Source organism: Oncorhynchus mykiss, chromosome 7, assembly GCF_057628025.1.
Source record: "Oncorhynchus mykiss isolate SJ-2025 chromosome 7, ASM5762802v1, whole genome shotgun sequence".
NCBI lineage: Eukaryota > Metazoa > Chordata > Actinopteri > Salmoniformes > Salmonidae > Oncorhynchus > Oncorhynchus mykiss.
The window spans coordinates 751288-772744 of NC_143028.1; the positions used below are offsets into that span (position 1 = coordinate 751288).

At 40.8% G+C, this 21457-nt stretch overlaps 2 protein-coding genes across 2 annotated transcripts; one reads left to right on the forward strand and one right to left on the reverse strand.

Annotated features, from left to right (window-relative positions):
- Nucleotides 1-876: 876 nt before the first annotated feature.
- On the reverse strand, nucleotides 877-14151 carry LOC118965233 (OX-2 membrane glycoprotein-like). The gene is given in 6 exon segments (XM_090239597.1): nucleotides 877-1086; nucleotides 1184-1219; nucleotides 1306-1611; nucleotides 1902-2116; nucleotides 2118-2238; nucleotides 14075-14151. Coding segments are annotated over 6 exon segments (777 nt in total). The 5' UTR covers nucleotides 14079-14151; the 3' UTR covers nucleotides 877-991.
- LOC110525651 (OX-2 membrane glycoprotein) lies at nucleotides 13057-19733 on the forward strand. Its single transcript, XM_036982353.2, has 5 exons — nucleotides 13057-14299; nucleotides 14444-14785; nucleotides 15580-15906; nucleotides 16622-16720; nucleotides 18592-19733. The coding sequence occupies exons 1-5, from the start codon at nucleotides 14260-14262 to the stop codon at nucleotides 18648-18650; spliced, it is 867 nt and encodes a 288-aa protein (XP_036838248.2). The 5' UTR covers nucleotides 13057-14259; the 3' UTR covers nucleotides 18651-19733.
- The last annotated feature ends 1724 nt before the right edge of the window (nucleotides 19734-21457 follow it).

Sequence of the window (21457 nt, forward strand, 5' to 3'; positions counted from 1 at the left end):
TATTTATAAAGTGAATAAAAAAAACAAAAACGCACACAAAACACACCACATAGTACATTATGATGACATTGTGTAGGCTATAATATTACAACACTTAAATATATTTAAAAAATTGAAGAATGAAACACACATCTAGTGTTTCTTCATGACCAAACTGCTAATATATTTACATAGAATACATATGAACATATTTATACAATAACCCGCAGGACTATATGCGTGTCATTAACCATTCAGTCAGCTAATCAGTATCTGTCCGAGACAACTAAACTGTCTCCGAGCCACACAGATGTGTGTGTGACAGTATGATAGTCACTCGGCAATCCTTTAGAAACGTTTTCATATTGTTGTGTATTAAGAGGGTAATTAACATATTGTTGTGTATTAAGAGGGTAATTAACATATTGTTGTGTATAAAAGAGGGTAATTAACATATTGCTGTGTATAAAGAGGGTAATTAACATATTGTTCTGTATAAATCAGGGTAATTCACATATTGCTGTGTATAAAGAGGATAATTAACATGTGTGTAAAGAGGGTAATTAACATATTGTTGTGTGTAAATAGGGTAATTAACATATTGTTGTGTGTAAATAGGGTAATTAACATATTGTTCTGTATAAATCAGGGTAATTAACATATTGTTCTGTATAAATCAGGGTAATTCACATATTGCTGTGTATAAAGAGGATAATTAACATGTGTGTAAAGAGGATAATTGACATATTGTTGTGTATTAAGAGGGTAATTCACATATTTGTTTTATGAAGTATGTAAGTGACATGAGTAACATCAGAACAACAATGCAGGAATGCAACTCATTTGAATATGTGTTAGATTAGACCTCTGGATTTCAGGGTCATCATGTTGAGCGTTGATAGTTCTTCCTGTTCTCTGTCATTGGCTGTGGGATTTGGGCTAAAGATTGTCAAACTTACAAAAACAATGTCAAAGTAATACAGTATTTTCTCTGTCATCTGAACAGTAAAACCTACCTTCTTGTATTTCTCAGTTTGCACCACAGTACCACAGCAGCTCCACAGCACACAGCAATGAAACACAGTGAACCCATCACTGCACCAATCCCTGTTGGGTAACATGTGAAAGATGACAAGATGAGAACGATACAATTCACAGATAAGAGTGTCAGAGATTAGTTGTGGTCATTAGATTAGTGACTTACCTCTGATCCTGTCACCATCAGTGACCTCAGGTACACCTAGCACAGAACATACAGAGACAGTGCTTCAGAATGACACCAGCATGTTGATTGTTACTGTAGGCATGTACAGAACCACTTCTCACCAGGAAATGAAGCTTGTGTTCTAGCTGGAATAACCATGGATACGTTATTGGTGACACCTCCAGAGAACTGTGACACCATACAGCCAACCCTGGTGTCTTTGTCAGGTAGACTGAATGCTGCCAGCGTGGAAGTTATGGTGACAGTGACAGTTCCATTGTGATGGGTGACATTGACCATTGTGGAATTTTCTGGAATTTCTGTGTCTTCCCAGGTTACTGTAGGAACAGGTCGTCCAGTAGCAGAACAGGACAGAGTGGTGTGACTGTTGTTGGTTTGTGTGATGAGGAGTGAGGGTCCATACAGCTCTATAGAACAACAACAAACACAGTTCACAGTGAATGTAAATACTATGATGTTTTCATGCACATCACATGGTCAAATTGATCTATGATGTTTGGAGGCCATTGTTCCTGTGTTAAAGGGACATTAAACATTGTTCCAGTGTTAAAGGGATATTACACATTGTTGAAGACATTTCATGCACATTGTCCATGTTTAAAAGGTCTGAAAACATCTGACAAACTTACGCTAGACTTTGGAGTGGTAGTGTCCCTTCAATCCCCTCTTCCCCAACCTAATGTAATGTGATTTTTACCATTTACATGGAGGCAGGTGGTTCCACTGATAGCTCCCTCTGGAAAGGCGTTAAACAGACACTTGTAGCAGGACTCGTCTCCTCTTGACACTCCTCTGAGGACAATAGAGCAGTTCTGCAGTCCCTCGTCTTCAAACTCCACATTCCTCTGAAAAGGTGGGTTGACTACTGGTCCAAATCGTTTGCTATAGGAGCCAATGTTCACATTTTGCCCGTGTCATTTTTTTCCAGGTGACTTGCAGCACGTCTTTGGGTTTCATGAGTTCACAGGTTAAGACTGCATCTTCTCCCAGGGTTGCTGTGACAAGCTGCTGTGTTCTCACCAGATGAGAGAGCCCTGCATGAAGAGAGTTACACATGACATAAAACTACTACAACACACGCACTTCTAGGATGTACATCACTGGAGCCGAGCTCCCAGCCATCCAGGACCTCTATACCAGGCAGCGTCAGAAGGCCCCAACATTTTTTTGAAAGACTCCAGCCACCCAAGCCACAGACTGTTCTCTCTGCTACCGCACAGCAAGCGGTACCAATGCACCAAGTCTGGAACCAACAGGACCCTTAACTACTTCTACCCCCAAGCCACAGACTGTTCTCTCTGCTACCGCACAGCAAGTGGTACCAATGCACCAAGTCTGGAACCAACAGGACCCTTAACTACTTCTACCCCCAAGCCACAGACTGTTCTCTCTGCTACCGCACAGCAAGCGGTACCAATGCACCAAGTCTGAAACCAACAGGACCCTTAACTACTTCTACCCCCAAGCCACAGACTGTTCTCTCTGCTACCACACAGCAAGCGGTACCAATGCACCAAGTCTGGAACCAACAGGACCCTTAACTACTTCTACCACCGTGCCATAAGACTTCTAAACAAGACTGCTAAATATCTGATCAAATGGCTACTACCTGCAATGACCCTTTCTTGCACTGACTCTATGCACACACACAGGACTCCACCCACACATACTGACACCCCAACACACACAGGACTCCACCCACACATACTGACACCCCAACACACACAGGACTCCACCCACACATACTGACACCCCAACACACACAGGACTCCACCCACACATATTTACAGACACCCCAACACAAACACACAGGACTCCACCCACACAGTCACATCCTTACACTGACATCCCAACACACACACACACTGCTGCTACTGTCTATCCTGTTGCCTAGTCACTTTACCCCAATTACCTTGTACCCTGCACATTGACTGTTGTGGTATTCCTGTTATTCACTGTGGATTTATTCCTTGTGTCGCTATTCTTTTTTATTTATTTATTAATCTTATCTTAAACTCTGCATTGTTGGAAAATGACAGTTAAGTAAGCATTTAATTGTTAGTCTACACCTATTGTCTACGAAGCATGTGACAAATACAATGAGATTTTATACAATATAGTGGTGTAGTACTCAGAATGGCCAGAAGGGGGAGTACAGAACTAGTCTATAATATAGTCTAGGTACAGTAGGAGGAAGTTGTGATTTAAGGAGCTTTTAAACTGACTGCAGTACGGGTTCATGTGTTGAATTATTAAAGTTGAATTTAAAAAACATGAGCTAGCGCACACCCAGAGAAAGTTATGTTATGTAGAGGTGCTGACTAACGGCGAATAAACTTTAAGCTATAAAAAAATAAAGAGTTGCACACTCCATACATACATTTACTTGGCAAATCACCAATGTTTCGGCATCACTGTACCTTTTTCAGGGTAATGTCATGAATGCTTGAACCAGGTTACGTAGACAAACAGTGCAATTAGTGCAACCAATGACAAAAGTGAGGAGTGTGTGATAATTATTAAGTTAATTAGAATGAATTGAGTGAAACTGTTACAAAAACAATCGTTTATAGCATATTGAATATACACTGCTCAAAAAAATAAAGGGAACACTAAAATAACACATCCTAGATCTGAATGAATGAAATATTCTTATTAAATACTTTTTTCTTTGCATAGTTGAATGTGCTGACAACAAAATCACACAAAAAAGGTCAATGGAAATCAATTTTATTGCTGTCAATCTGTCTGGTGGCCACAGATGTGTTTAACCCTGCACAACTGACTGTATGGTAGACCATTATAGAGGGGAAGGATACTGTCCGCACATAGCAGGGGATTGTGGTCTGTGGGCTTTGTGTAGAAGTCTGTGGGCTTTGTGTAGAAGTCTGTGGGCTTTGTGTAGAAGTCTGTGGGCTTTGTGTAGAAGTCTGCGGGCTTTGTGTAGAAGTCTGTGGGCTTTGTGTAGAAGTCTGTGGGCTTTGTGTAGAAGTCTGTGGGCTTTGTGTAGAAGTCTGTGGGCTTTGTGTAGAAGTCTGTGGGCTTTGTGTAGAAGTCTGTGGGCTTTGTGTAGAAGTCTGTGGGCTTTGTGTAGAAGTCTGTGGGCTTTGTGTAGAAGTCTGTGGGCTTTGTGTAGAAGTCTGTGGGCTTTGTGTAGAAGTCTGTGGGCTTTGTGTAGAAGTCTGCGGGCTTTGTGTAGAAGTCTGCGGGCTTTGTGTAGAAGTCTGCGGGCTTTGTGTAGAAGTCTGTGGGCTTTGTGTAGAAGTCTGTGGGCTTTGTGTAGAAGTCTGTGGGCTTTGTGTAGAAGTCTGTGGGCTTTGTGTAGAAGTCTGTGGGCTTTGTGTAGAAGTCTGTGGGCTTTGTGTAGAAGTCTGTGGGCTTTGTGTAGAAGTCTGTGGGCTTTGTGTAGAAGTCTGTGTGTAATGCATCCTTCTCTTTGATGATCCATAAGTCCAGGTAGTTTATTTTTCTCTCATCAGTCTGCATGGTGAATTTGAGGTATTCGGGGCTCTTGTTTAATAGAGTTTGGAATTTATTTAGTTCCTGCTGACTTCCTTCCCAGAGCACAAAGACAGCATCTATGTCTCTTTTCCATAGGAAAGTAGGGGGTGCGTCTCTGTTTTGTAAAGGAGTGCTTCCTAAAATTGTCCCACATACAGGTTTGCATAGTTGGGAGGAAAAGGAGGAGCCCACGGCTAACACCCCGAATTTGAAGGAAAAAGTCTGACTCAGAGATAGTCGTTTTTGGATAATACCAGTTCAGTAAGATGCAATCATTGGATGGAGCCAGCATTGCACAAAATAACAGGTCTAAACATATATTCAATACATTTCACATAAATAGTCAGCAATTCATTAAATTCATTATTTTCAGGCCCTGGCTGGACCTTAGATGCTTCAAACCAGTTCACATTATCATGTTGAATTAAAATTTTCCTCGTGGTCTAATATATTGTGCCAATTTCGAAGTGGCTGTCAAATGCAGTATATTATCAATCGGGGAGAGCTATCAGCAGGACAAACAGGTAGACGTGAGGAGCCATGGTAAAATGTATTCTGTAGGGATCGAATAAGCAGCAGAGATGATCTGTCTCTGACCATTTGTGTACTCTTACACGTGGTGCCGAGCGGAGTTGTCTGGTCGGTGTTGCCGGTTAATTATGAAACTCCGCATCCAATTCATTTTCAATGGAAGGGAAGCGGTGAGAAAGCGGCGACGGCTTGGGAGGCGGTGAAAAATAAAAACTTTCCCCAACTTTGACGCACAATCACCAGCGGCGACCACTGGGCGATGACCAATCATATCGAGTGGTTTCCATGACGAATATGACGCTATGCAACCCAAGGCTGGAGACTTTCTTCAGTAAAGATGGCTGACAAAAATATTAGGAAGTGATAACGTATCATGTAACACATATGTACAGTTGAGAGGAATATGTTAGTTAATGTAGAGACTAACGATTATGCATATGCTTTTGTCATGGAGTTAATTTACGAAAATCGTGATTTAGCAAGCTAGCTGACTAGCTAACATTAGCTGGCTAGCTGAATGGGTGTTGTGACATGAGTAGGAAATTGTCATTCTGGTTGTTTAATGTTTTAGGGACTCCTGAAACAACCAGAAAACCAGGCTGTCGTCTTGTGAAACAGTGGGTGTAAAGAATCTAGCTAGCTAAAGCATTTATTTACTGCAAATTGAATGTACAATTTTGTAAACTTGCCTTGCTAATATTTGCCATGCAATGCAGATGAAGTAACGTAGCTAGCGAACTGTTTTCTTGCTTATTGTGCAGTAGAGGATAAAAATACACGTATGCCTACGGATGTGTAGCTAGCTGTGTCTGCATGTTTGTATTACAATTATACACTTAAACAGTGTTTACCAATCTTGGTCCTGGGACATCAATGGTTACACATTGTAACAATGCAATAGACTAGTAACAGGATTTAACTAGTTAAAGGCTGATTTGTAAATACAGAAATATAATTTTAAAAACAGTACACTACACTTCCTATGCGTCATGTAAGTACTCTAAAACAGGTACATCTCAATATTTAATTTCCTTCATCTGCATTTATCTGATAAACATAGGATAAGTGTACTATTTAATCAAATGAGACTTAATTTCAGCCAGTAGAGAATGTGAATAGAGAATATTATCGCAGTTAATCACAATTACATAATAGTGTCTTTAGTGGTTTCTCCTAACTAGCCTTAGGCCACTAGTTGGCCCGAAGGTTCTCTTAAGAGCGGCGGAGGTGGTGATGACGGTACTTGGGATTGGCATCCTGTCTCACATCAAAACATACCTACAAATGAGAGACAAAGCATGATTATGCCTTGTGTTTTTCTATTCTAATACTGCCAGTCATCATAAAAATCAGGAGGTGAAATGACAAACTGACCTTGGATCATTAACTCTGGGACTTCTACATTTCTATCTGTATTTCAATGTAAAACATCGCTAATAGTACTTCCTGTTGACCCGACCAAGTGACCTCTCACCTCTGACCATGCTGTGCAGTCTATGTAGCCTGTTCAGATGCGGGATGGGTTTACCGACACAGGTGATATAACCGAGAGGATGAAGTGAAGAAGAGAGACTGTTATTGAGAAAATAGGGTCTTCCAGCCATGTGGAGGATTGCCCGGTTGCCAAAGTTTGTTTGTCACCAGAGCGGTTAGAGCGTATTACTATTTACCTGGGAATAAATACATTAAACAGAACATTTATGAAACTATTTAATAACTAGACCTTCATGCAAACTTGCTATGCTGAATTCTTGACGCACAATCAAACATGCTGCTTGCTATATGCTGCAAGCACGCCTTCAAGCGAGCCACTCTGGGAGGCTGGAGTGGCACATGGAAATGTACCGCGTACTAAATGTACAATAAAAAAACAAAAAAATGCTCCATGTTCTCCATAGTAAAAGTAAAATGTGCTGCCAGTATCATACACAGTTACTGGTCACAGAGAACCAACATCACGTTTTGTACCAACAGAGGGAGCACATGACTAAGGAAATTACAATAAAAAAATGGAGTCTAAAGAAGCTTTCCACTGAGCTGAAATAAATAAATTAGGAATAAAATATTACATTCACTGAAAACAATGTAAAGTCAAAAAAAGTATTACTCTAATATCGCTCCTCTTTCAGGTCTTTCAGTAAGTAAACAGTAGCACAATTGATACATCTGACCGACCAAAAGGTACAGACAGTGAACCCAGAGTCACACTACGTCGCTAATTCCAATGTGACATCTACTGTAAAAGCCGAAAGTCAGACACTAGCAAGGCTCAGACCAACATGGAAGAGTTGGCGTTGTTTATAAAAAGTTTCCAACCCCCATATCACACACTCACAAACTGAAATCATATGAGTGTACAATCAATTAGTGAGAGAGTGCCTGAAACATAACATTAATTTGTATAGATCTGTATGAATCATAGCAAAATTGCTTCCTGTTTCAGTCATGTCTTTGGTCACGTTTGGGTGAGTAAAAAACAGCTAATGATTGGTTGATAGAGCCTCCCACCATGCAGGCTATTGCTGCAGGGTGAAGTTGGTGAAGGGTAACTGCAGAAAAGTTAATGCAGTCGACATGTAGGCGAAAGTCAGATAATTTTGATCCCCATAATGCAACACACCTTGATTTGGTGATGGTCACCGACTTAACAAAAGTCATCCGCTTGATTACACCCTGTATGTTCGAGATGGCAACGATGAGTATGATGTGTCTCTAACGCCCCCTTCCCTGAAAATATCACTTATCTTCATGTACTCCAGTAACAACTGGTTGGTACATTTTTTTTTACGCTAAACAGTCTCCATATATACTTCCATTCATTTTTTATATCTGGTACCGGGGACCTTCAGATGAGTCTTGTGAGTGTCCTAGAGCAGAGCAAATCAACCAACATGTAAGTGTTCGTGAGAGTCTCACCTTTCCACGAGGTCTAACCTTTCCACTTTTCATATGAGTCTGTAGCCAAAACTGTTCAAACGCTATAGACAGAGGTTGGCAGATCGGCTGTACCAATCCAAGACGTCCCAAGCAAAACGGAGAACATGAGAGTTTCATCTTTCCATAGAGGGGTCCTAATAATTTGTAGGCCAAACCATTCAGACTACTGACGGTTTTGTGAGAAGACTTTTTGGGATGTCTCATGGTCTGACAAACATTGCTTTGTACACATGCTTCAAACATCTGAAAACACAATATTTTTGGTTTAATAAAAATATATTTCACAGTGGTTTAGATTATTCTCTACACTAAACATTGCTTGTTTAGTCACAAACTGAAATTAGGTGAACTACTAGAATTTTAGCAACCAGGAAATTGGTATTTCTGCATATTGCACCTTTAAGTGTAGAATTGCAGGAAAATTGTTAAAATGCTAAAGATTTCTAGCCAGACATCTTTCTTGACAGACATGGGATTCGAACCAGCAACCCTCCAGTTGGTGGCCTGCCTCCTCTACACCAACCGGTCTATCGCGATCGAATGGTCAATCTCCAAGGCATTCCTAGTCGATCACCAAACATTTCTGTAAAAAAAACTGTGATAAAGCCTTGCCTTCCTATTTTTTTCCTTCATTTCACACCGATGGCGGTAGGTGCACTTGACTCAGCAGCCCTAGAAGGCAGAACTCCACCTACCAGGCAGGCCCAAAGAGCAAATCAAGTGCACCTATAGGACTACCGCTGTCCAATCAGATAGCTCAGATCACCGTGTCTGCAGTTTCCTTGACTCAGAAAAGGTTGTTGACCACTGCTCTAGGTTAACTACAGTTTTACCAGAGCAGTCTAGTCATCAGATAAGGAGCGCCTCCTGTAAGTATCTTTCTGACTGCGTATCCTTCCTGGATTTGGAGTCAGCATATTTGTTTATTAGAATCCCCATTAGATTTTGCAGAGGCAGCAGCTACTCTTCCTGTGGTCTGAAAAACACACAAAACATGTCACAAAGTACTAAAAGGCAAGGACAGTCACACACATTCTTTTAAAGCATAACCCTGAGGTTGTGAGTGGCCAGAGTACTGTAATAAACCTCCAGCCCAGATGGTTCCTCTTTCCTTTGACCCTTTTCTACAGTAAACCCGACTCAGACCTCCTGTTGGGCCACATAGCTAAGCTACTTGGTACAATTATATAATGTTTTTCAATTGTGGGAACAAAGTCATGATGCAACAAAGTAATGAATCTCCTTGGCATGACGGGCATGACCCCGACCTCTAACACCGGAGAGAGACTCAGGACCAGCATCGGGGGAACTTCCTGCTGACTCAATTACCAGAATCGCACATACTTTGGGCATCTGAGAAGCATGTGGTGAAAACTGTAAACCTCTATGACACACATACTAATCTAAATAAAATCCTCACCCTATTCCCATAACATGGAGTCATCATTTCCCACATTGTAAAACGTTTAATTATGTAAATGGACTGAAATGTATGCTGCTATTCTTGTTACAGTTGTATTTTCTGTTCTTATCTTTTAGGCCTATGAATTAAGTATAGGCATGTTTAGCTTCTGGGGTGGAGCATTAGCAGGCGATTGGTTTGGAACTTGCTGTGGTTATTAAAGTACTCTGGCCAGGCCCAACATCAGGGTTATGGCATAAAAAAAAATGTTTTAAAAAGAGGGCAGCAAAAATACATCAAAACACAGCAATCATTCAACAAACAACAATTATCCATGACCCAGGCCGTCTACTTTATTCTCTTGCATCGTCTGATTGTGTCCAGAATGTTCTATCCATACCTTTTTATTGTTGTGCCACCTAGTGTTTGCTACTTGTTCTGTACCTTATGGTCCATATGCTGGAAATGCTACATTAATTGATAAAAGAAAGATGTATACTGCAGAAAGTGTATTGTCTGTCTTCAGTGTCTGTGTTTCTAGATTTAAGCATTGAGATGCAGCCGGAGTCATCCTCTGGTTGAGTGAGACAGCTTCACATGTATCAATGTCACCACAGTAACACAAGACCACACCAGCCAACCAGAATATGAGGCAGGTACTTCCCAAGATATAATGAAAATGTTTTGTTCAGATTAAAAAACACCTTGCTGCTCTATTTCTCCTTTTAGGGGTTTCTATGGCAACTACACTCATCCATTTGGCACCATACAGTGTTTTGACACTGTAAACTCTGACATATGCATACCCTGAGGGTCCGTGTCAGCTGTGGTGCAGCATCATACTGTATTTCCTGATGGACCTGTGAATCGAACCAGAAACCATTCTAGTTACTGGTCCACCTCTCTAACTCTAGGCTACCTACAGTTCTACCAGATGACTCAGTACACATTTCAACACAATCACATGATATCAAAGTTTACAGTAGCTTAGTCATCAGATAAGGAGTTGCTACTGTAAGTATAATTCTGACAGATAAGGAAGGAGTGGCTACTGTAAGTATCATTCTGACTAGAGGTCCACCGATTAATCGGAATGACCGATTAATTAGGGCCTATTTCAAGTTCTCATAACAATCGGAAATCTATATTTTTGGACACCGATTTTGCAGATTTTTTTTTTTACACCTTTATTTAATCTTTATTTAACTAGGCAAGTCAGTTAAGAACACATTCTTATTTTCAATGACGGCCTAGAAACGGTGGGTTAACTGCCTCGTTCAGGGGCAGAATGACAGATTTTCACCTTGCCAGCTCGGGGCATCCAATCTTGCAACCTTACAGTTAACTAGTCCAACGCAATAACGACCTGCCTCTTGTTGCACTCCACAAGGAGACTGCCTGTTACACGAATGCAGTAAGCCAAGGTAAATTGCTAGCTAGCATTAAACTAGTCTTATAAAAAACAAATCAATCAATCATAATCACTAGTTAACTACACATGGTTGATGATATTACTAGATATTATCTAGCGTGTCCTGCGTTGCGTATAATCTGACTGAGCATACAAGTATCTACGTATCTGATTGAGCGGTGGTAGGCAGAAGCAGGCCGGTAAACATTCATTCAAACAGCACTTTCTTTGCGTTTTGCCAGCAGCTCTTCGTTGTGCGTCAAGCATTGCACTGTTTATGACTTCAAGCCTATCAACTCCCGAGATGAGGCTGGTGTAACCGAAGTGAAATAGCGTTTCATGATTTTTCAACGCAGATACCTATACTGATTATTGGAGGACAAAAAAAAGCCGATACTGATACAGATTTTTTAATATTTTTATTTGGAATAATGACAATTACAACAATACTGAATGAACACGTATTTTAACTTAATATAATAGATCAATAAAATCAATTTAGCCTCAAATAAATAATGAAACATGTTCAATTTGGTTTAAATAATGCAAAAATAAAGTTTTGGAGAAGAAAGTAAAGGTGCAATATGTGCCATGTAAGAAAGCTAACGTTTAAGTTCCTTGCTCAGAACAGAAGAACATATGAAAGCTGGTGGTTCCTTTTGAGTTTTCAATATTCCCAGGTAAGAAGTTTTAGGTTGTAGTTATTATAGGAATTATAGGACTATTTCCCTCTATACCATTTGCATGTCATTAACCTTTGACTATTGGATGTTCTTATAGGCACTTTAGTATTGCCAGTGTAACAGTATAGCTTCCGTCCCTCTCCTCGCTCCTCCCTGGGCTGGAACCAGGAACACAACGACAACAGCCACCCTCGAAGCATCGTTACCCATTCAGAGCAAGGGAAACAACCACTCCATGGCTCAGAGCGAGTGACGTTTGAAACGCTATTAGCCGTGCGCTAACTAGCTAGCCATATCACTTCGGTTACACCAGCCTCATCTCGGGAGTTGATATGCTTGAAGTCATAAACAGCGCAATGCTTGACGCACAACGAAGAGCTGCTGGCAAAACGCAAAGAAAGTGCTGTTTGAATGAATGTTTACTCGCCTGCTTCTGCCTACCACCGCTCAGTCAGATACTTAGATACTTGTATGCTTGTATGCTCAGTCAGATTATATGCAACGCAGGACACGCTAGATAATATCTAGTAATATCATCAACCATGTGTAGTTAACTAGTGATTATGATTGATTGATTGTTTTTATAAGATAAGTTTAATGCTAGCTAGCAATTTACCTTGGCTTACTGCATTCGTGTAACAGGCAGTCAGTCTCCTTGTGGAGTGCAACAAGAGGCAGGTCGTTATTGCATTGGACTAGTTAACTGGAATGTTGCAAGATTGGATCCCCCGAGCTGACAAGGTGAAAATTTGTCATTCTGCCCCTGAACGAGGCAGATAACCCACTGTTTCTAGGCCGTCATTGAAAATAAGAATGTTCTTAATTGACTTACCTAGTTAAATAAAGATTAAATAAAGGTGTAAAACAAACACAAAATTGGCCAAATCGGTGCCCAAAAATACAGAATTCCGATTGTTATGACAACTTGAAATCGGCCCTAATTAAATCGGCCATTCCAATTAAATCGGTCGACCTCTAGTTATGACATTAGCTTCTAGTGATAAATTCACAGATCTTTCAGTTGCACCTTTTCAATAATGCCTTCTGGATACAAGACTCTTGGATACAAGACTCTTGGATACAAGACTCTGGGGCAGTGGTCATGTTGCGAAGTTCTCCTTTTGCTTTGACATGTGGGAACAAAGTCACTCACTGCACACCTCAGCATGCACATGACCCTTACCACCAGTCTGGTCTAATAGATATAACATAGTAAATGTAACAGATGTGAAACGGCTAGCTAGTTAGCGGTGGTGCGCGCTAAATAGTGTTTCAATCAGTGACGTCACTTGCTCTGAGACCTTGAAGTAGTGGTTCCCCTTGCTCTGCAAGGGATGCGGCTTTTGTGGAGCGATGGGTAACGATGCTTCGTGGGTGACTGTTGTTGATGTGTGCAGAGGAAACACCGTGCACCTGGCGACCTGGTTAGCGCTAGGCCAATTGTGCAGTGCGCCCGGCCCGCCACAGGAGTCGCTAGTGCGCGATGAGACAATGATATCGCTACCGGCCAAACCCTCCCTAACCCGGACAACGCTAGGCCAATTGTGCGTCGCCCCATGGACCTCCCGGTCGCGGCCGGCTGTGACAGAGCCTGGGCTCGAACCCAGAGTCTCTGGTGGCACAGCTAGCACACCACCCGGGAGGCCCAGCTTCGTCTTTTAACCAAAAGATGAGACAAACAAAATTCCCTGCCCCTTTAAGGACGGGAGATTACCGCGGTAACGTGACTCTAGTCAGTCTGATATTTAGAAGCGTTGTTTTCTCTTCCCTAGCAGTTGAAACTCAAACATACAAAATCAAACTAGCTTGTGAACAAAACAATGTAAATAGCCAAGAAACACACGGACTAGTTGTCACTTCAATAGTATTTTTTTCCAAGTAAATTAGAGCAATTATTTATGCCTTGTGCACAGAGTATGGAAATGTATCTTTCACTCCGCTCTTCACGTGAGAAAGGCCTGTAGCCAGGCAGTGTTGCAGCGCGAGGTGGAATAGGCTATTTAAGATTCGTAGTTCTTTGACTTTGTGCGATTAATTTACCAGCTATGAAACAAAACGGCAGAAATACTCTGAAAACAGCTGCTGCAGCATTTATTTAACTATACATGTGATCATACTTGACATTTTTTTAAATTCACAAATGCGAGTGAAATGCTCGCACTGTGGAGCCATGACAACCCGTCAACATGGCTGGCGAAATAGACATCTTTACCCGCAAATGCCAAAATCTGCACACAGATGGCGGGTGTTCATTTTAGGCCCTGTATATCAACTACAAAGACATGCAGTATTTTTCACATTTCTGGTTATATTTAGTGCAGCTACAGTATGACATTAAGCTTATTGTGAGCCACACAGAAATACTAGAACAAACTCGTTTCTTCCATAGAAATGTAATCACTTACTCATTCTAGTTCCGTGATAACTTCATTCTCGATGTTTATTCTACAGTATGTCACCGGAAACAAAGGGTTACTTTAATGTTACTAACTCCCAACGCCAGCCGCTATAACTTTCACTTTCACCTCACCAATATTTAAAGGTCCAACGCCAGAAACAGAATGATCTTGTTAACATTCACCCGCTGAGAATGAACACTTACCTAATTATCTTATGCGTGCTGTCTGAAGGTACGTTATTTTCCATGGATCTGACCAGTTGATTCTGCTCGTATATGATAAAGGAACATTTCCCACTTTTGACAGGCCATTGATTTTTTTTGTAAGGCTAAACTTTTTTTATTTACCTGTTAACATTCCTTCTTCCTTTTGTAGCGGTCTCTGTCAACGTCGTAGCTAGAGGAGACACCAGGGTTGACTTCAATGCCGACGCATCATATACCTGCACTCATGCGGACCCGACAGGTGTGCTGCAAGTCACCTGGCAGAGGCTGTTCAAAGACGACTCGGTGGAGAATCTGGCCACCTACAGCAAGCGGTTTGGAGCTCAAATCATAGACCCGCAACGAGGCAAGGTGGTTTTCACGGAGGCATCTCTCAACTCAACGTCTATTACCGTGAAGAACGTAACATGGGCAGACGACGCCTGCTATATTTGTTCCTTCAATGTTTACCCGAGTGGTTCAATACGCAAGCAGATTTGTCTTACCGTTCAAGGTTAGTCAACTAATTAACTAATTTACTAGTTACCAATGTATTACCTAACTGCTCAACGAATTATCCAGCCCTTGATTAGGCCTAGTTGAATCAGGTGTGCTGGTAGTATAGGAGCCTAAAAAGTCTCTGGGGGTATTCTTGGAGAGAATCATTTTGGGGAAAACACTGTTATACAGTATTCATAAAGTCTTAGCAATACATACATGCTTCACAACTAATTTATGAGCGAAATCATACATTAGCAGAGATGCTGTAATATGTTTTACAGTACTATTTTCCTTACTGTAAAGACATTTTACAGCATACTTGCAGTAAATGTAAATGGATGCTGTAATGTTTTACAGTAAGGAAAATGGTATTGTAAAACAAAATTACAGTATTAAGATGCCAACTCTGGTGTCAGGATATTGCTGCAAATTTACAGCGAAATTCTGCCTGAAATAGACATGTAAGAAAAACAACACATTTATGGTATTATCCTATGGATCCTACAGTGTTTTACTGTTGAAATTGCAGAAAAGTCTTACAGTGGGACCTTTGCTAAGGCATGATTTCTGAATCATACAGTATGGGCTAAGGGTTTATTAAGCCTTTCTAACCAAAATATGAAATGGAATTATGACTTCTCAGATGTATTGTGTTGACTGTCTTGTCCTAGACTTTTAAACCCCGCCCTCTGCGCCACAGGATTCCTTTGGCTGTCATTGTAAATAATAATTTATTCTTAATTGACCTGCTTTGTAAAATAAATAAAATCAATATTAGCTAATATTCCCTGTTTCATCTATTCAAAGGTTTATCTGAAGTGAGAGCCACAATGCAAAAAGTCCCCAGCACTGAACCTAAAGCAGACATGGAAGTTGTGGTCAGCTGCTCTGCCACGGGTAAACCAGCACCTTGGATCCAATGGAACTTATCTGCTGCAGCACTCATAAAGACACCTAACAACTGGACTGTCATTAACAAAGACCAAACTGTCACAGCCAATAGCAACATCACCCTCCAACTGTTGCCAGGCTCCGGGGGATACGTGGACTGTATCGTAAACAATGGGATGAGGACACAGAGACACGAGCGGGTCTTGCTTCCTATTCTCCCTGGAGAGAGGGAGGTTGAAGAGGGTACGTAATGTTGACGTGTCATATACTTTTAGACCATACATTTTTAGCGTGTCAGTACAGAACGGTTCAACTTGAAAACAACATTGAGAAAAGATCATCCCCAATGATGTTGGGATAGCCTAGTGAACCAGCCAGATCGTGCGACAGCTCACTATTCTAACATTCCAACAGAATGGTGAGCACAATGAGATCAGGCTGGTTGCAAGAGCCTAATGTTGTGATGCTAGTAGTGCTGTTATCTAATCTCACCAGTTAAGTTTAGTTTTGACTACTGTGGTACAGAACCATGAGTCACTCCCTGTAGAGTCAGGTGTTTTATTGAGTTCTGGGTAGTTTCCTGCCCCTCAGGGAAGCTAAATGAAGGATGGATGATATGTTAAAGGGTGAAATCCATATCAACATGCTATTCAAACAGACTTCTTTGGAAAGAGGATGTACAATTCCCAGCTTCCTCTTCTCAAGAAATGGATCTCTCCAAATGCATGATCACGGCAATTTCATAGGGGCGGCAGGTAGCCTAGTGGTTGGAGCGTTGTGCCAGTAACTGAAAGGTTGCTGGATCGAATCCCCGAGCTGACAAAGTAAAAATCTGTGCTTCTGCCCCTGAACAAGGCAGTTAACCCACTGTTCCTAGGCTGTCATTGTAAATAAGAATTTGTTCTTAACTGACTTGCCTAGTTAAATAAAAAAATAAAAAAAATGTTTCACCTTCCAGGTGACAAGAGGACACCCCCATGGGCGGTTGGCATTCCAGTGTTCCTAATCGTCTCCATTTTAGTCATCTGCGGCAGTGTCATGCTTCAAAAGAAAAAAGGTGAGTCAGCACAAGATTATCTGATGTCACCTTTGCCAGTCTGGTTTTCTTAACAGTCATGAGAGACTACTAGATGTAATAACACCGTAGAAAGACCAACTGAGTGAATGTCTAATCAGAACCATAGTGTATCATCTCTCTCTCTCTCTCTCTCTCTCTCTCTCTCTCTCATATATATATATATATATATATATATATATGTATATATATATATATATATGTATGTATGTGTCTCTGGCTTTATGAAATAAACTGTGTGAAGTATCAGCTGTGGGTGAGTCATGTCTTAGAGCTCTAGAATGGTTACTGATAAAGTGTACTGTGGATTCAGAAAGTATTCAGACCCCTTCCCCTTTACCACATTTTGTTACATTACAGCCTTATTCTAATTAAATCGTTTTTTCCCCTTCATCAGTCTACACACAATACCCCATAATGACAAAACGAAAACAGGTTTTTAGAAATATTTGCAAATGTATAAAAATAAAAAAAACAGATACCTTATTTACATAAGTATTCAGCCTTTGCTATGAGAATGTAAATTGAGCTCCGGTGCCTCCTGTTTCCATTAATTATACTTTAGATCTTTCTACAACTTGATAAGAGCCCACCTGTGGTAAATTCAATTGATTGGACATGATTTGGGAAAGGCACACACCTGTCTATATAACATGGTTGACAGTGCATGTCAGAGCAAAAACCAAGCCATAAGGTCGAAGGAAATGTCCGTAGAGCTCCGAGACAGGATTGTGTCGAGGCACAGATCTGGGGAAGGGTACCAAAAAATGTCTGCAGCATTGAAGGTCCTCAAGAACACAGTGGCCTCCATCATTCTTAAATGGAAGAAGTTTGGAACCATCAAGACTCTTCCTAGAGCTGACCGACCAGCCAAACTGAGCATTTGGGGGAGAAGGGCCTTGATCAGGGAGGTGACCAAGAACCCGTTGGTCACTCTGACAGAGCTCCAGAGTTCCTCTGTGGAGATGGGAGAACCTTCCAGAAGGACAACCATCTCTGTAGCACTCCACCAATCAGACCTTTACGGTAGAGTGACCAGACAGAAGACACTCCTCAGTAAAAGACACATGAAAGTCCACTTGGAGTTTGACAAAAGGCACATAAAGGACTCACAAACCATGAGAAACAAGATTCTCTGGTCTGATGAAACAAAGATTGAACTCTTTGGCCTGAATGCCAAGCATTTTCCAGCGGCAGGGACTGGGAGACTAGTCAGGAAGGAGGGAAAGATGAATGGACAAAAGTAAAGAGATCCTTGATGAAAACCTGCTCCAGAATGTTCAGGACCTCAGACTAGGGTGAAGGTTCCCCTTTCAACAGCACAACAACCCTAAGCACACAGCCAAGACAACGCAGGAGTTTCTTCGGGACAAGTCTCTGACTGTCCTTGAGTGGCCCAGCCAGAGCCCGGACTTGAACCAGGTCGAAATTCTCTAGAGAGACCTGGAAATAGCTGTGCAGTGACGCTCTGCATCCAACCTGTCAGAGCTTGAGAGGATCTGAATAGAAGAATGGAAGAAACTCCCCAAATACAGGTGTGCCAAGCTTGTAGCGTCATACCCAAGAAGACTTGAGGCTGTAATCGCTGCCAAAGGTCTTTCTGCAAAGTACTGATTAAAGGGTCTGAGTACTTAAAAAAAAAAAATATTTACAAACATTTCTAAAAACCTGTTTTTGCTTTGTCATTATGGAGTATTGTGTGTAGGTTGATGAGGGGGGGAAACATTGTCATCCATTTTAGAATAAGGCTGTAACAAAATGTGCAAAAAGTCAAGGGGTCTGAATACTTTCTGAATGCGCTGTATGTCTTTACTCCCTACAGTAAAGTCTAACCTTCACGTTCTCTCTGGCAGGTTACAGGCAAGCAGCAACCACAGCAGACGAGCAGGACGCTTTTGGGGAAAGTGTGTAAATGTTTGTCAGTGTTGATTGCTATACTTATGTACTTTAGCTGACAGAGGTTTTTATTGAGCATCAGAGCGCTGTTGGTATTTAGAGTTCGGTTGCAGAAGAGCCCAGTTCCTCAAGACATGAGATCCACTAACACGCCTCAACCAGACTACTAATCCATCTTTAGAATATTACAGTATATTCTAATTTTATGACAAAGATCATATTAAATGCATGGCGACTAGCAAGATACAGTACTACTATTCATGAATGAGGATGAGACTGTCTGGGAGTCTTGGGAGCATGAACAGTGTGCAGGCCTTCCTGTTCTTTATTAGTATTCTTTATTAGCCCAGCTCCTACGTTTAGAAGGATGTGGTTATGACAAACATTTCTAATGAGACAGGTAGATGCACTGTGTACTAGATATATTGAACCTTTTTGAGTTGACAGAGTCACATTTCTTCCCCAGTCATATGTAAGCTAATTTATACCTGCACTATACATTACATAATGTCACTAATAATGTTTTTTGTTTTGACATTTTACTTTAGTTTTGAGAGATGAGGTTGGTCAGTGAGGAAATACAATATAATCAATTACAACACAGCGCCACCTACAGTTGACTTTATGACACACCAGGAAGAAGATGGGAGAATATCCTTCTATTTAATTTAACTTGAAACCATTTAAATATGGTAGCACTTGTGTCAATGTGAAGTTTATGCTGTTATTACATACTGTATCTATAGTAATACAGATACATGGATGTTTTACCTCCTTTGTTATATCAATGCAATGTATGAATGTATTTGAGCCCTGAAAATATAATGGTGATAACAATGTTTTGCACTTTGATAGTTTGATATACTGTACCTTGTTCACTAGATTTAATTGTATCACGTTTTAGTTCCTGTTTGTATTTATTCTGATCATGGATGTTGCTTGTTGTGTTTGACCCCACTTGATTTAACACTGTTTATAACTCAGGTTATTATTCTCGCTTGATCTGTACAATGTTTTTGATTGTTTAAGATTCAAAAGCATTCTGTAAATGTATTGTGTTCTCTCCCGTTTGATATAAAACTATACGCTGTATTTAAAATCGCCCATCGTCACCTTGTTTTATGTTACTCACCATTTCAAATCTTGGCTACTTTGTTATAACTCTGTTTACAGTAACATCACAATCAGGGCTACTTTGTTATAACTCTGTTTACAGTAACATCACAATCAGGACTAGGTTGTTATAACTCTGTTTACAGTAACATCACAATCAGGACTAGGTTGTTATAGCTCTGTTTACAGTAACATCACAATCAGGACTAGGTTGTTATAACTCAGTTTACAGTAACATCACAATCAGGACTAGGTTGTTTAATAGCGCTGCACCAGACTCCCTTGGCTATGTGTGTAATATGTCAGCGCCTATCTGTTTTAAGAAGAGTTCAACTAATTAACCTTCTCAACTAAAACTAGTGATAGACCAGCAGAGTTTACTTTCACTTTTAGTGTAGGGGAGGGGCTTCTGCCCAAAAGGTGATAGGTCCATTCAAACCAGGAGGGAATTCCAAAAAAGAGAACTCACATTTTCACCATGGCTCCTACGTTCTACAACTACCTGTTTATTCAGCTAATAGTCCTTCCTACAGGTGAGTTATATCCGTTTTATACATGACTTAGTGCATCTGTCAGATTTTTATTTTAATTTCACAGTATCGCTGACACTGTTGCTTTTACGTAATGAGGTGCTTTCAAACCTATTTATTTCAATACACTGCATGCATTTAATTTATCTTCCACTATACAGATACATTAAAATATATACAGATAAATTAATTGATGAATGTAGTGAGTCACTGTTTAAAGTGTATAGTGTCGTGAAAGTCACTGTATAAACTGATTTTAATCAGTGAACAAAGTAAGAGGATTGATCTATAGCCATAGTTCCTTATATTCACTGATGTCCACACATTCTGTACTTTGTTACTTTAATAATTCAACACACGGACCCATACTGCTGTCAGTTACTAACCCATACTGCTGTCAGTTACTAACCCATACTGCTGTCAGTTACTAACCCATACTGCTGTCACTTACTAACCCAAACTGCTGTCAGTTACTAACCCATACTGCTGTCAGTTACTAACCTATACTGCTGTCACTTACTAACCCACACTGCTGTCAGTTACTAACCCATACTGCTGTCAGTTACTAACCCATACTGCTGTCAGTTACTAACCCATCCTGCAGTCAGTTACTAACCCATACTGCAGTCCTCAAGGATCATACAATATTATAATGACCATCAGTGTGATGCATTTTTACTAACCCATACTGCTGTCAGTTACTAACCCAAACTGCTGTCAGTTACTAACCCATACTGCTGTCAGTTACTAACCCATACTGCTGTCAGTTACTAACCCAAACTGCTGTCAGTTACTAACCCATACTGCTGTCAGTTACTAACCCATACTGCTGTCAGTTACTAACCCATACTGCTGTTAGTTACTAACCCATACTGCTGTCAGTTACTAACCCATCCTGCTGTCAGTTACTAACCCATACTGCAGTCAGTTACTAAGCCATACTGCAGTCAGTTACTAACCCATACTGCAGTCCTCAAGGATCATACAGCATTATAATGACCCTCAGTGTGATGCATTTTTACTAACCCATACTGCAGTCAGTTACTAACCCATACTGCTGTCAGTTACTAACCCATACTGCTGTCAGTTACTAACCCATACTGCTGTCAGTTACTAACCCATACTGCTGTCAGTTACTAACCCATACTGCAGTCAGTTACTAACCCATACTGCAGTCAGT

What these genes read in the sequence shown, in the direction of transcription:
- LOC110525651 (XM_036982353.2), top strand. Translation starts at nt 14,260, where the DNA reads ATGAACACTTACCTAATTATCTTATGCGTGCTGTCTGAAG. An exon ending in CTTATGCGTGCTGTCTGAAG is followed by an intron (nt 14,300 to 14,443) that starts GTACGTTATTTT and finishes TTCCTTTTGTAG; the next exon opens with CGGTCTCTGTCAACGTCGTA. An exon ending in CATGCTTCAAAAGAAAAAAG is followed by an intron (nt 16,721 to 18,591) that starts GTGAGTCAGCAC and finishes TCTCTCTGGCAG; the next exon opens with GTTACAGGCAAGCAGCAACC.